Source organism: Suncus etruscus, chromosome 14 (assembly GCF_024139225.1).
Source record: "Suncus etruscus isolate mSunEtr1 chromosome 14, mSunEtr1.pri.cur, whole genome shotgun sequence".
Lineage (NCBI taxonomy): Eukaryota > Metazoa > Chordata > Mammalia > Eulipotyphla > Soricidae > Suncus > Suncus etruscus.
Window position 1 is genome coordinate 69,489,434 of NC_064861.1, and position 16,077 is coordinate 69,505,510.

At 38.1% G+C, this 16,077-nt stretch overlaps 1 protein-coding gene across 1 annotated transcript in view; it reads left to right on the plus strand.

Moving 5' to 3' along the window:
- The window catches only part of CNTNAP4 (contactin associated protein family member 4), a 284,718-nt gene that overhangs the window by 199,141 nt on the left and 69,500 nt on the right, over nt 1-16,077 (plus strand). The window contains exons 11-12 of the mRNA XM_049786330.1: nt 1,552-1,658; nt 4,923-5,042. Coding sequence (XP_049642287.1) covers nt 1,552-1,658; nt 4,923-5,042 — 227 coding nt within the window. The remainder of the gene's footprint in view (nt 1-1,551; nt 1,659-4,922; nt 5,043-16,077) is intronic.

A 16,077-nucleotide genomic window follows, 5' to 3' on the forward strand; every position in this document is an offset into this window, starting at 1 on the left:
CCTGAGAGGGTGTTTACTTGCATCTGGCTGACCTAGGTTTGATCCCTGTCATTACTTATGGTCCCCTGAGCCTGCAGCAGTAATTTCTGAGCACAGAACCAGAAGTAACCCCTGAGCAGCACAGGGCGTGGCCCAGAAACAAACAAACAAAAAAGTGTTTGTGTGTGTGTGTGTGTGTGTGTGTATGTATGTATATGAAATCCCACTAAACTAAACAAATACATGAAGTTTTCCTCCTTTGATTTAATGAAGAAGATGATCAAAATGGCATCAGCAATTTTATAGTTGCTTTTGTTTTAATTCTGGGGTGAATGAGGATGTTTCAAGCATTGGCATCAATGTACCTTTCATTCTAAAGTTTAAGAAGTGTCAGTGACTTTATTAGTGCTATTTGAGTTGACATTCACAGCCAGCACCTCTTATTTTATTGTCCCAGATCCAAAGGTATTTATTTCTTGTACTTTTATGTCCAAGTATTTATACTCTAACAATTCACTAACTCTTTGAAAGGGTGCTGTATTTTTAAAAATTATTTTATTTCAGTGCTTATTAAACTCAATGTGTTAGTAATTGTGTGTGTTTATTTATAAGTATTGGGCAACATTTCAAAGCCTAAAAATCCTGTCCAACATCAGCACCCTTATTGTTCAACAGTGATTTCACATGGTGATTCATTTTAAACAACTACTACAAAGCACAGCTTCTTAAAATGAGGCGTCATTAAAGGCCTAATACATTTAAGACCAGTGGTTGAAATGAAACTCTTCAGGCTAGCTAGACATATCAAATATGTTCCATAATATTCTTTATAAGCATCAAGTGTCCCAAGAACATCTGTGAATCTGTTTTCCATATCCAGCAGTGCGCAGGGCTTACTCCTGGCTCTACCCTCAGGGATCACTAGGCAGTCTCAGGGAATAATCTAGGGTGTAGGGGGATCAAACCTGGGTTCTCCATGTGCAAGGCAAGTGCCCTATTCACTATACTATCCCTCTAGTCCAAATATCTGTGAATTTGATTCAGTGCCTTGAATATCCTTACCCACCTCTTGAAATGTGTACAGCCATTTTAAGCTATGCACAGCTTCCAGATCCATTTTTAGTTTTGGCTTATACAAGAAGAGAACCCAGCTCTCTCCCACCTCCCCTTCTTTATTCTTACTTCCTTGAAGTAGTCTGTATAGTAGTAAACCAATAAGATCCAGGGGTATTTTATGTAAGTGATTGATACATCCAGCAACATTTTGAATAGGTGCTATGCCACTAAGGGAAAATAAAGGACACTGGCAGAGTAGGACACTTGGGAAATTAAGCAGTCACCGTTGCCTAAGAACTGGATGGGATCAGATGAATTTATTGATCTAAGAGGTTTCATTTTTGTGATTCAATTACCTTAATGAAAGCTGGAACAACCTTTATTCATATTACATTTCTTCCTTATGCTACTGTTTGTCTTTTTTATTTTTTTTTCATGTGACCAGGTATACCTTCCCTCCCCCTTTGATGAACTTAAAATGTGAAAAACAATGATTGTATCTGTGCCTTCTCTTAGGTGTTTGCCTAACTACTGTGAACACGGTGGTGAGTGCTCGCAGTCCTGGGACACTTTTTACTGCAACTGCGCAGATACAGGCTACAGAGGAGCCACTTGCCACAATTGTAAGCTGATGCTCCGTTTCCTTCTTGCTTCTTCTCAGATTTTCATAGTCCTTTACCCTGTCGATGACTGCATGCGTGTCTATGATTACACGGACATATATTGGAATGGTCCAACCAACTCTGATTTTGAGCATCCGGTTGGGTTCTAGTTTTGTTTTACTTTGGTTGTCACTCCAGATAGTATTGCTTATAGAAATGCCTCCTAGAAAACAGGATAGAAAAGAGGGTCACTGGCAAGGGGGAAATTAGTGGAGCAAAACCAAAGTGGGAAAAAACCCTTTCATTCTCTTGCCCTTCTCTTAATGGAGGTAGTAAGGGTATCGGTGGCAGCTAATAATGATATTACCGATAAGTTTATTTGCTGAAGGTCAAGTTCTGAACATGTATTTTCACTGTTCCAACTCACTGAACAATGAAGCCCATTTTTAGGGAGAGTGAGGGCTCTTTTTTTGTGGAGGGGATTCTGGGCCTCAAGTTTGGTGGTGCTCAGGGATAACTCCTGGTTCTGCACTCAAGAATCACTCCTGGTGAGATTGGGGGACTATATAGGATGCCTGGGGTCAAACACAGGATGACCGTATGCAGGTAAACATTCTACCCTCTGTACTATCTTTCGGCCCAGGGAATCCTCTTATTAGCTAAGGTAACAAACTCAATGCAATAAGTAATTGAGATAAATCATTGCATTTAAGCAAGACACACAGTAGTACATTTTGTCCCAGAATTTGGTGTCCTGACCCATTATACTACTCTGTGTCATGCACCTCACATGTCCTGATGAAATCCCTGTAGAGGTTTTGTTGTGATCTCTTCATATGAATGATGAGGGGATCCAGATGCTGTTTCCTTTACTCCCTATTTTCCCATAAATTCTAAACATATTGAAGCATGGCAGGTCCTATTTGCATCTCCTATAGCCTTGACTTCTTGTCAAGAAGTCATTTGCCCGGTCACTCTCTGGTCACTTCACCAGAAGCTGCTTTGGCCTCCAGACAAAGCTGGGATGGGAATCCTGGGTTTCTAGTCTCTCACGGATCCCAATGATCCTCAATTCTTGGTACAGAACAGTAGAGAGTATGAGAAAGGAGGAGCATCTGGCTGTATCCCCAATGCCTCTACCACTGAGTTATTTCTGGAGCATCAGTACCTATATAGGGCACCATCCAAGCTTATGCTACATGCCTGCCATTATTCAAGCTACATCCCAGTAGCCATATTACTTTCTCAGAGCACCTAATACATTGATTCCCCCCCATTTTATTGTCATAACTAAACATGGAAAGCTTATGTACGGGTTTTACTTGACTTATTATTACTCACTTATTTTTGGTTTAGGCAGTCATATCAGGGTTTACTCCTAGCTTTGCATTGAGGACTTACTCTCGACAGTGCTCAGGAAATCATATGCTAATCCAGGGATCAAACCTGGGTCAACCAAATGTAAGGTCCTAGCCTCTGTACTATGGCTTCCGCCCTGATTATTTTTTAAGTCTTATCAATGGCCAATCTAAATATAATATTTCTGAGGGAGAATGTTAGAACATCAATAAATAAGATGTAGTCAACTGTGGCCCATGATTTGATCCAATCATTGGATGGATTTATTTGGTTCTTACCTGGGAGACTACAGGGACACCAGAGTTTTGTACCCATACCATGTGAAAAATTGGACACAGATAGAAAATTTACTTATTGTAAAGTTGCTACTATCTCTAGTGTGGGCAGAAGGAGGGTCAGGGTCATGGGTTTTTAAATGGATTTTATTGAAAATAATGTATTAAGTAGTCTTGTTTATAGAGCACTATAAACAGAGAAAAAGTATTGCTAAATTATCCTCATCCAATTACGTGTTTTTATTATTTCTAAAATCAACTTTCATTTCAAAGTTATCAGTATATTCTGGCAACATCTTTCAGGAATCTATGAACATATGCATGCGCATATAGAAATGTATGAATTATCCATTTTACATGCCTGTTTCACTGCAGAAATACAAATGGGACTGAAAAACACTCCCTGCTTATATTTCTGTCTATGTGATATACAAAATATGAGCAAAATAAAATGGTCAGATTGTGGAGCGAAATAAATTTGCATGATTAACCAAAATTTTTGTAATATTGGGCAAATTTGTTACATTATTTTCTATTGTCTAAAGAGCTCAGTAATATAATTCAGGGGCTGGTTTATTTCTCATTCCACAGAATATAAAGCTTGATGTAAATTATTAGTACATTTAACCAAGTGTTCAGTAGATGCGTGTATCATATTCAGTTGTAATATCAAACCTGTACATGGCAAATGCATAATTGAAAAGCATCCCATTATGGTTCAAAACACATTGAGACCACTTGGGGGCATATTTCATATGAATATTTCTTCTGCTTTGAATTTTAATTATTTTGAGATCTCATTACAGAGCATTTGAGAAATTACTTTTTAAAATAATGATGAGGAAATTTTAAAATCATTTATTTATGAAAAAGGATTTTATCTATAGATGATTTTATGTGAGAAAGAAGAATAATTATGGCATTATTTAAAACATTTTCATTGTGCTACTATTGAACAACAGCAGGTTATTTAAGAAAATTGCACTATTATGTTTTCAGATGCTAAATTGTTTTAAGGCACTGCTAGAATTAGAAATTTTAAAATGGACAGTGAAAGATGTTTAAATATCCATTTGGATGGATGTCCAAAATGGAGGTTTTATTAGACTTACAAGGTCTTACTTGGGCTTTAAAAATCTACCACTTTACTTCTTCATTATTTTACTTAATGTTAGAAAAACAATATTTCCATTTTGACCTAGTTATAACATATTCCCTTCATAATTAAAAGGAAACCTCATAAAATTTAAACTTGTTAGTTTTTACTGATCTAATTTTCTTTTGTACATATTAATAATAAAAAGATTTTTGACCCTTGACCCCAGAGTGTAGTTAGAAGAAGGAAAGAAATTGAGCAGAGGAGGAGAAATACAAATATAAAAAGGGTAGTTAGAAGAAGGAAAGAAATTGAGAAGAGGAGGAGAAATACAAATATAAAAAGGCTAGGAGCCAGGGGCCAAGTGGTCTCAGGTACATTGATGGTCTTAAAAAAGGACAGAATTTAATATTCAAACCAAAGTCAACAGCAATGGACTCATGAGACGCAAATTTTTATTTCAAGACTTGAGTACTTTGAGTTCAAACAATAACTTCAAGGGTTCTTTTTCTGCTTTTTTATTAATTATTATTAATGAGATTTTGTTTTTTACAGCTATCTATGAGCAGTCATGTGAAGCCTATAAACATAGAGGAAATACTTCAGGGTTTTATTATATAGATTCAGATGGAAGTGGCCCCTTAGAGCCGTACCTTCTATATTGCAATATGACTGGTAAGTTAACCAACTCTCATCTGAAGCCAAATTTTTATGGAGTGCTTTTAATATACAAACCTAAAATGAAACGATATATTGGCATTATCTACAACTTGAATCATATTTCATGGTGAAATCTTGAGTATTTTGTATCTGCCTCTAGACAGAAGGATGCTTGCTATGACTATTCCATTTACCTTTTATTGATGGTCCCAGGTAGTACAGTAAGGAAAGAGAAATAAATAAATTTATAAACTCACAAAGGAATAACTGAGATTCTTTATTTTTAGATGACCAGGTTACACATTATAACTATTTTAAATGCAACTATCAACATTGAGGCTGATCAAGTGAATAAAATACTAACATTCAGTTTATGAAAAAAAAATGAATGAGAAATAAAATTTCATTTTGAATAAAATCCAAAAATCTCAAGTACATTATAAATCTAATTAAAGTGTGCACATAATTTTAACAGAGCTTAGCATACAATTTTATTGAGATCAAATCCTAACAAATGAAAAAAAAAGTAAAATTTTCATTGATTAGAAAGCTCAGTATGAGATAAGTCGTAATTTATCCTTACAAGGTATTAATTCAAGACAAGCCTAAATTAAGATTCAATCAAAGCATTTGTTGTTGTTGCAGTAACTTTAATGAAAACTGGCAAACAGATTCTAAAAGCTCTCAGAAAATTGGAAGAAATATGAAGAACAAAAAAGTCTTAGTCATAAAAGACAATTCATCTGGATATAAAAGTATTACTCTGATAGATTGAGGAAATTGGCACGTGGATGACCATATATACCAGTGACACAATACAGAATGTCTTAAAATAGACCTCACATATAGATAGTGGATTAAGTGTAGAGGTAACACTGGCGTTTAGCGAAGGAGAGATGGTTTTTCAACCAGGGACATGTGAGCAACTGTATATATACAAATGCTGTGATGGAGGAAGTTTCATTTTCTTCCTCATTGGAAAAATAAGTTCTCAATGAACTGTGCTATCCACCATAGTAACTCTTAGGAATAAGTGCCAATGGGGATAAGTTAAGTTCATGAATAAAACCAAAATTTTTGAAATGCATTTTATAAACATCAATTTGGATTAATTCATGTAAGAAGAAATGGAATGCCAGTTTCTCAGTCTCAGAGGCCACAGTTTAACTATTCAGTCATGTCCAGAGCCTAGTGGGGAATGTTCATCCACATGGCTATACAGAGGCTGTACAACCTTTCCACCATCTTAAGAGCTTTATGTGGGACAGTGCTGTGTTCCACTGTCAAGAAGTCAAAGTCTTACAGCACTAAACAACCAGAAAAGGAAAATACTCTACTGAGCAGAAATTGTAGAAAGGAACTTTCTAGCTAAACGTAGGCAGTGACACTCTGGCAAGGAGCCTTATAGGCAGAGGACAGAGAAGTAAGTAAGTCTTGAGTCTTGAGGGTGATCTGCCAGTTGTGTTCAGAAAAGAGCAAAATTCAGTTGGCTCAAGTGTATCAAGTGATTTAAGATTTTGTTTTCTATCAAGAACTTTTAGTGAATGAATGAATTCATTTTTACCTTAACATTGGACCTTTTAACTGTGAAAAAAAATTTAAAAGTTTGCCAAAGTCACTTCAGTGTGTACTGAACTCCCCACTTGATTAAACAATTATCAGCACACAATCAGTTACCTGTTTGGAAACCTTGCATATCTTTCATTCACTTTATAATAACATCACCCTTGCAGTAAGTAATTTGTTCATATATGAGTAGTGGAAGAACAAAAGAAAGTCAAGTTTGGGGAAGGGAATGAATGCACAAGATGCTCCTTCCAAAAAATGTGGTGAAAGTCATTGGCTTCACTATGTGAAAGGATATAAAAGAGTTTTAAGCTATGAAGGACAATACGACTTTCTTTTATATGATCACCATAGCTCTGGAGTTGGGAAATGCCTGTCTGGGAGAAGAGATGGAATTAGCCAGAGGGACATATATATTGAATATATATATATATATATATATATGTGTGTGTGTGTGTGTGCATATATTATACAGTATAAATATATAGTGTCTATGATTATGTTTATGTAAACTATATAATTATATCTAACATAAATGTTTTATATATATTTGTATATATCTTTTGCTCTATTTTCATCTACCTGTTTACCTGCCTATAATAGAGTTAGTACACTTGTTTGGAGAATAGTCAAGAAGCATAAGAGCCCAAGCCAGAGCTGCTGAGGAGTGGAGAGCAGTGGGTGTAGGTGGGAGTCAAATTTTTCTCTTTTATACACATGAAGTGTGAGGTGAGAAAAAGGAAAGAAGTCAAAATTATAGGACATGTTTTATTTGAGCAACAGGAATGACTGTTGTTTTCTTTGGGCAACAGGAGTTATTGAACTATCATTGTTTGATATATGGGCAGGCAAGGTTTGAGGGCAGAAATTAGGAATACATAACTCATACGTATTATGAGTTTAAGAGTTCCACATTCTGAGGAGATACTGAGGAAGCAGTTGGAGATGGGAGCAGCTAGCCCTTTAGGTTGATGTCTTTCTAAAAGCTGCAGGGTAATGGTAAAATCTGGGCAATGAATGTATTCGAAAGAGGCAGTGATGACCCTAGTTTGTGTCTTTAGAGACTTTTCAATAGCCAGTTGTCTTGTTTGACCCATATTATTGAAATAACTGTCATTGTCTGTTCTGACTGTCACCAAGTGCCACAGATGGAATACTTGATTGATGAAAGAAGTTCAGTATTTCCAATTTGGAAGGCAAGCTAGACCCAAATGGCAATGTGGACCTGGGCAGGAGAGGGGGCTCTTTAGGGTTGTTGACTTTTCCTTTTATCCTTATGCTCAGAGAAGCATGGGATTTGGGGGGGGACTCTGAGAAAGTCTCTTAGAAGGTCTCTTAAAAGGGTAGCTTGGGAGGGAGCTGCCCTAATCACTCACCGAAGTCCCACATATAGAAACCTTCACCTTTACATTGTAGGTGGTTCAACATATGCAGTTAAAGCTAAAGCTCCATCTACATACCAGAGCAGTATAAGGTAGATGATGTTTTCATGTGTTTATCTTCTCCATAAAATACCCTTGGTGCCAGAGGGTATCTAGGTCAGAAAGTTCTCACCCAGAGCTCAGAGGAAAGCGATAGAACCAATACCATTATTAATTTGTATTAAATCCCACTTAATACCCATTTGTATCCAAGTTTGTGAGTCGCTGTTGGAGACAGATGGTTCTCAAACTTAAGCATGCACAACCTGTGTTATTATGTGAGAATTAAATACAGTAAGTGTGAAAAGCCTTCACAGAATAAAGGGAAGCTCTGCAAGTAAAAAAAAAGTTAATTCAAATGTCAAGTAACATTCTGTTTTTTTACAGCACATATCACTTGGCCTGTGTATGACAATCTACCATTGCATCCTTTTCATTTGTTTCTTCCCCACCCATGTTTCCTGAATTCTTCACAAAGCTGATATATATATATATATATATATATATATATATATATATATATATATATATATATATAGTTTAGATTATGTATATCAGAGACCTCTAAGTTGAACAACAAACTCTAATCATATTCCTCCTGGCTCTGTGTTCAAGGATTAGTGGGGCCAGAGATCAAACTAGGGTCAGCAGCATGCAGAGCAATATTTTAAGCCCAATTCTATTTCTACAGTTCCTACCTCAATCTTTAAAGTTTTAAGAAGTACTCCATGCATACAACACACATACACAGCACAGAACCAGTTCTCATTACCCATGCTAGCTAGTGTTGAGAAGGAACCAGAGATCCTGAATTAAGGAACATCAGATTACTGACTAATCTGTGGTGTAGTAGAATGAGATTAGGTTTGGGGGGGCTTCCAGTGCCAATGTTATCATTAGCTGATTGGCATATAATCTGTTTTACATGCATTTTAGCATACTTGATACCTATCATTGATTTCTTAACAATTGAACTCACTCATGATCAACAAGACTACAACTCACATTTGTCCAAGGTTATCTGATACAGGGGTTTTCACTGTCATTCACATTACATTCTTCATGTACTTAGGAACACAAGAGAACACGTTGCACTAGACTTGCAGCTATTTTAAACAGGGAAATTGCCAAGCAAAAGCCACAAGTATGGCCCTAAGTGGCCCAAAGTGGTCCACAAATAGGATACTTGTTTACTAGTTTGAGAGCAGAAATGCAGAGACAGAGCATTGCCTTGGCCAGCTTTAGTGGGCAATTTGGGGTGACCCACATTTTACACTGCTTGATATGTGTTCGCAGATGTACAAGAATGCCTCAAGTATTGATTTGGGCGGTTACAAGTACATTTTAGTCAGTGGTTGTATTCACAAATGATGGAGATTTATTTGCAACTAATGAGGATTGACTATGGACCTAAATATAATGTTTACTAAGGATAATAACGCAGTCATTTAAAGGGCTATATACATTCCTCTTTATATAAAAGATAATGAATTTGTCAGCTTTGTTATTTAATTATTGTATTGTGATGGAAATCTACACTTCCCTCATCCTATTGCATTGAGGCTAAAGGCTCCTTATTTCTGTCATGTAAGTCTCCAAACACCTCTCTAACTCTTTCTGTCATCCAGGTCTCCAAATAACTCTATAGCTCTTCGTGTCTAAAAAGACTCGAAGGACTTGAAGTCATAGACAAACATACGAACATACAGATTCCAGGGACTTTCAGGGAATTATCAGAAAGGAATTGCAGAAGAGAGGATGTCACGCTTTAGAGCCACTTGAAAAAACAAGCTGTTGAGATCAGACACAAAGAGTTCTGTTCATTGAAAGTGAGTGTTTTCAAAAATGTTGGCATATTGGAACATCTGTAGGCACAAGTACAACTCCACAGCATAATAATCCAGTGAGAAATGTGATGTGACAGCGTGGAGTGTGCCTGGTAAAACAAGTTTTAAAAATGGGGGCTGCAAGACAGAAGGAGGCTCAGGGTACCAGGCTGGAGAATATTCTTAGAAAAAAAAAATTGAGAATTTGGGGCAGAGTTAGCTCAGTGAGCTGGAGCACATGCAAAGCTTGTGCGAGTCCTAAGTTTGCTCCCATGTGCCCATGGTCACTTGGGCTCACTGCTGGGAAAGACCGCCTCCCCCCCCCCACATGACCATGCTGCTGGATGTGGTTGCCTCAAAAAAGTGAACAAGAATGAAAGAATTGAGCAGATTATTTTTTTTCCAGGCTGAGCATTTTCCCCATGAGAAAGCATTCCTTCCTGTAAACATCTTGCTTGTAGCTAATCATATAGTCCCAAATTTCACAAGGTTTGGAACAAAACAGACAAGATGCTGACTCAGGAACTTGCAATATGTAACTTGTAGAAAATCTAGTTATTTGTCTAAAATTAAGCTCACACAAGTAATTCCATGTGCTTTATACCTTGAAGCAGTTTCAGATACAAATAAAAATGATGCCTTTGGTCTTTGGGGGGGTTGTCATTTTGTTTTTGGTTTGGGGGACAAACCAGGCCATGCTCAGGGTTTATTCCTGGTTCTGTAACTCAGAGATCACTCTTGGCGAGGCTTAGAAGACCAAATAGGGTGCCAGGAATCGAACCAGCATCAATCACCGCAAGGCAAGTGCCTTACTGGCTTGTACTATCTTTCTGACCCCAGCTATGTCATCTTTGAAAGGGCATCTTCCAAAAGAATTTCAAAGACTGGAAATTCTCTCTCAGTTGTATATGCTAAATTCAATTATAAAATAAGTAGTCAGAATATTTTGAATCCCAATGACTGTTCATATTGACATATAAAGGGTTGGTTCCCTTCCTACTCTGAAATGGACTGCTTTTTCCGTCAGAAGTAATTTACCATTCAAGAAGTTTCTCCTTTTTCATATAACATTGCATTATATGGGCGATGGTGGAAGGGGTGATGAGAAAAACTAGAGGTCTTCAGACATTCATGCAAATGACAAGTCCATGACTTCTGCTCACTCCCACAGACACCACCAGAGCCCCGGATTGAATGTCTCTGACTCAGTGACTTTAGAGAACTTGGGCCTCCATGCTCTAAACAAGTACCCCAAAAGGTTCTGAGATAAGGGAACCCTGTGAAAAGGTCAAGGAACATAAGACTACCAGTCACAATAATTTTTGACTTTGGGGGTTTTAGTCATTCAAGTTTCTCTTCACTGCCAGGAGAGTTCATCATGAAGGGTCTTTAATCCTGTGCAGTTCTATTTTGCCTGAATATGTTCTCAGCTCTTCCACCTCACTTCCCTGCTTTCCTTAACAGGACATCTCCCATCTGCCTCTTGGGACTCAATTTATCCATCACCCTTGACAGTGAGCACAGAGGGAAAAACACAAGCTTGGCAGCCTTCATGCTTAAAAAGCATGTTTTCTTTTGTTGCTGCCTTTTTTCTTTACACTGTTATCACACTAAAAAATAGCAGTCAGCCCAAGATAAATCAAGTTTTTAATCACTCAGTCACTTTACATACCACCTATATATTAGAGATGTTTCTAGAAGAAACAACAGTAAAACCCAATCTGCCTTTCCATTTTTTTTAAATCTTAGTATATTTATTATAGTTCATAGATTTTCTGCCTCTGTTGACTGTCTCTTCTTTCATGGCCTGGTGTCCTACCTAAACAGATGTCTTTGCCTTGTAAAAGGGAGGGATTTTCTTCAAAATATAGTCATGCCCTTGAGATGGATATAAAAGTTAGAAGCTAAAAGACACACTTGGGGTAAGGATAGGCATCTCCCAAGCTGTGTTTAGGAAGTCTGGGGGTCCCTCCTGGAGATTCTCTGCCAACCAGCCAGTAGGTTCAATGCTGTGCTGAGGATTAGCCAGGACATCCATACAGTGCTGGGATAAGGGCTTCAGGGCTGCACCCAGTGATGCTTGGGTGCGTGGGTTTCATGTGGTGCTGAGAATTGAACCAGGGTTGGCTGCATGCAAGGCAGGCAGACATGTGAACGTCTACAGGACACTTTTTAAAAACTACTTTATTTGAACCCTGTGGTTATAACATCACTCATCATACATTTGAGTTGTTTTTCCCCACAGTTACAAAGTTGTTCATGATTGAGTTTCAGTCATACAATATCAAAAACCCATTCACCCGTGAACATTTCTTCAGGACACTTTTTAAGATTGTTGATTAGCACAGGAATAAGGAGAAATCTAGTAACAAGATTTAGCAACTGCACAGGAGGAGTCAAAGAATAGACTCATCTCTCAGCCAATGAAAGGAATGTTCAAGTCCTGGCTTCTTGCAGAGTAGGGATGGGAATTTGGTGGCACAAACATGGATTGCTTGTCTATAGGCATCAGATACTTGTTAAGAGGAAGAGATGATGCTTTGCTTTTTGAACCATCCCTCAGAACTCCTCACACCAAAAATAAAAAATAAAAAACAATTTTGTATACCTGGGGTAAAGATGTACATTTGATGTAACTATGCCTTAGAAGCAAGTGATAGTGAATTTCTCAGGAGAAAAATAAAAGGCTCTTCTTCCCTGAAAGCTTTGCCTTCATTTTGAGCTGTGAGTTCATGTCCCTGTGCCTCCTCTTGTCATAGCACTTCCATGTTAGTCTCAGCCTGCTCACTCTGACCCCCAGGAGGCTTGCCGACCCCTCTATGCACCCTGTATTCCACACTTTTGGTGACTCGTGTAGGGCAGCTCCAGTAGGTACAAGAATATGTCATAGTCATAGTTTTGACCCCTGAAAAATGGGGAGTTGGTGATCAGGAGTTGTACTGATGCTTTTTGGGGAGAGCCCCCCAATTCAAAGAAGCCATATCTGCCATTGTGTACACTGTGCCAGTTCCTTTGCATCTAGATGGAGATCACTATAGGGTCATAAAGCGATATAGGAGGTCAGAATAATATACAGTGAGGATGGTGTTTACTTTGCATGCAGCCAACCAGGTTCAATCCCCCCCGGCATCCCATATGGTCCTGTGTGCCCTCCAGGTGTAATTACTGAATGCAGAGCCAAGAATAACCCCTGGTTATTTGTGGGTGTGTCCCCCAAACAAAATAGTAATTATATAAAATAAAATAAAAATATAACAAATGTAGGTTGAGAGGTCGAAGAGATAGCACAGGGGTTGGGAGTTTGCCTTGCAAGCAGCCGATCCAGGATTGATGGTAGTTCGAATCCTGGCATCCCATATGGTCCCCAAGCCCGTCAGGAGCAATTTCTAAGCGCAGAGCCAGGAGTAAGCCCTGAGCACCGGCACCACTGAGTGTGACCCAGAACAACAAAATAAAAACAACCCCAAGCCCCCAAAACAGACAAACAAACAAAAAAAACCACCAAATGTAGGTGAATACAAGAGAATGAAGAGAATTTGTATTGGAGATGAGATAACATGTTTATTTGCAGACACAATGACAACTCCTAGCCTTTGCCTTTTCAGACCTAATGTGATCTTGCCGTTCTAGCAGTGACCTGCAAGCATCATGTTGAGGAGGGATAGACTAGAAGTGACACAAAAGCAGTGGTGGAAGGTCGTGGGCACTTTGGTGGTGGCAGATGTGCAACAAAAGCATAAAAAGTGATATTATTATTGCCATGTTGCCTCAATTATAAACATGATTTTTAAAAATAAAAGCAAGGGATGACAGTGAAGAGATATTCTTAGACAATGGAACCAAGGATTAAAAGAATTTCAGGGCTAAAGGAAGGGATATGTCTGGGGGATATTGGTGATGGAATAGTTGCTCTTCAATAGCAGAGCAATGTTGAAACCCTATAACATAAACATTTACACCTTTGTAAACTGGCATTACTCCAAACAATTAAATAAAAACTTCACTGCAGTCAGGGAAGCTGAAGAAACATTTCCAAGAAGAAATAATTGTGAGTTGTATGTACACTTGTATTTTAATAATGGATAGCTTTTATTTGAATATTTTAACTAATTTTTTGAGTTTTTATGTAAAATATTGGGGATAGCTTTTATTTTTAATTTTATTATAATGGCATTGAAAGATGACATTTATTTTTATTTGAATTTAAAACATGGGTGAAACACCCTTAAGCCATAATTTATCCCCAAATAAAAAAATAAAAGCAGTCATAAGGCAATGACAGTTTTGGGGCCACCACTGAAATGAGGATCAGGTCAACTAAATATTTTTGTAAATATCCAATAACCTAAACGTTGTCATCTAGGATATGCATGGTTTCTACCTTCATGCCTTTCTTCCCTCTTTTCTGGAATAAGTATTGATGTACTGTTGTGATATCAAGTTCCTATGTTAACTTGCTGGGGATTCTCTGCCAAGAATCTCTACATTGTATCTCCTCATCAATCTGACTTCCCAGTGGGCAAGAAGGACAGAAAAAAAATAAAATGCCCAGTGCCAAAATGTGGTGAAGTCTGTATTTTTTTCAGCACTCCTTCTTAAATGATGTTTGTAGAAGTAGCAGATAATAGCCTAGTCTGAAAGGAGAATCAAGGGGCTGGAGCATTGGCTCAAGCGATAAGGCATCTGCATTGCTTGTGGTAGCCTAGGACGAACTGCAGTTCGATCCCCTGGCATGCTATATGGTCCCCCAAGCCAGGAGCAATTTCAGAGTGCATAGCCAAGAGCAACCCCTGAGCATCACTAGGTGTGGCCCAACAACAACAAAAAATAAAACAAAAAAAAATGAAGGAAAGAAAGAAGGAAGGAAAATCAAGAGCTCCTGGAATAAGCTTGCTGAATATAAATTCTTTATCTCTCCCATAGGATTTCACTGCTCCGAAATTATGGATTGATTGTCCCCTGAATGTGGAACCTATGTCAACATGAACTTTATAGTACTTCTTATGAGAAGACAAAATTATTTCGTGAAAGTTACCCTAGTAGTAATCACATTTCTAAAGAATACATTGATAAAAACTGCCTCTTCACAGTTGGCCTGCTCCATGGCCTTGGGTCTCTTCCAGCCCTGTTAATATCCTGTTAATAGTGACCCAGTAGATGCAAAACTCTACAGAATTACCTTTAGTATGACTCACTGTGAAGAAAAGGTCTGGCAGATTTATTGTTCTGCTCTTCTGGCAGCTACCCAGACTATTGATGGACCAAAAGAAGAGATGAACAGTTTTGCTAAACAATCAAACTTGAGTCCACCAGCAGTGAGGTTGACCAGTTTGCCCGAACTCTGCTTCAATGTCTAACATTGAATTTAGCCGAAATGATGAAACTTCAATATAGCTTGACTTGCTCTGTCACTTGAAAATGGAGGTTCAGTTGTCCCCTTGCATTTTTCAGTGCTTGGTACCCTGTGGATCTGCTCTCAGAGCTCCTCCTAGTCTCCAGCCTTTGCTGCTGTTAGCCCTTCATAATTCATTTCATGAGTTTATATAACCAGTTTTCTTCAAGGGAAGCATTTTACTGATAAAGCTCTGAAGTGAGCTTTATCAATAAGCTGAAGCCAGAGCGATTTTCTCAAAGAAAATCTAGTCACCCATATAGAAAAGGCAGAGTCAGCCTAGCTAGTTTGTCTCCTGTCTTGTTTGTGTAGAAGACCCCTTGATTCAGAAGTCTGGTGACCCAGAAAAAGTGTAGGAGGGAAATTTCTCCAAATACACCTCGTGTCTTGCTGGTCTGTTCATCCATGCAAATATATGAGCTGAGGATGGGGAAGAAAAGCCTAACTGTTGCTTCCCTCCAACGTGAAATATGCCTCTGAAACAAGGAAGAGTTATGGGACTTAACAGCACATCCATAGCAGAGTTTTGACAACTTCCAATCTGTTTCTGACCTATTAAATCAGCTGCTCTTTTGATTCATCAGTTGATGTGGCTACATATCTCTCAATAAATACAGCATGAAGGCTATTCTGGGAATGAAGAAAGATAGTTAAAATATGCTCATCTGCTATTGTGCCTATCATAGGTTTTTATTTCATCTAAATAAGCTTGGTAATCAGGATGATTTCTTCCTATCAGACTGGGAATGTGTACAGACATTCAGGTGTCAATAATGACAGCTCTAGAAAATAACACAAAGCAAGATATGTGTGTATGTGTTTGGTTCTTGTAATATGCTCATCAT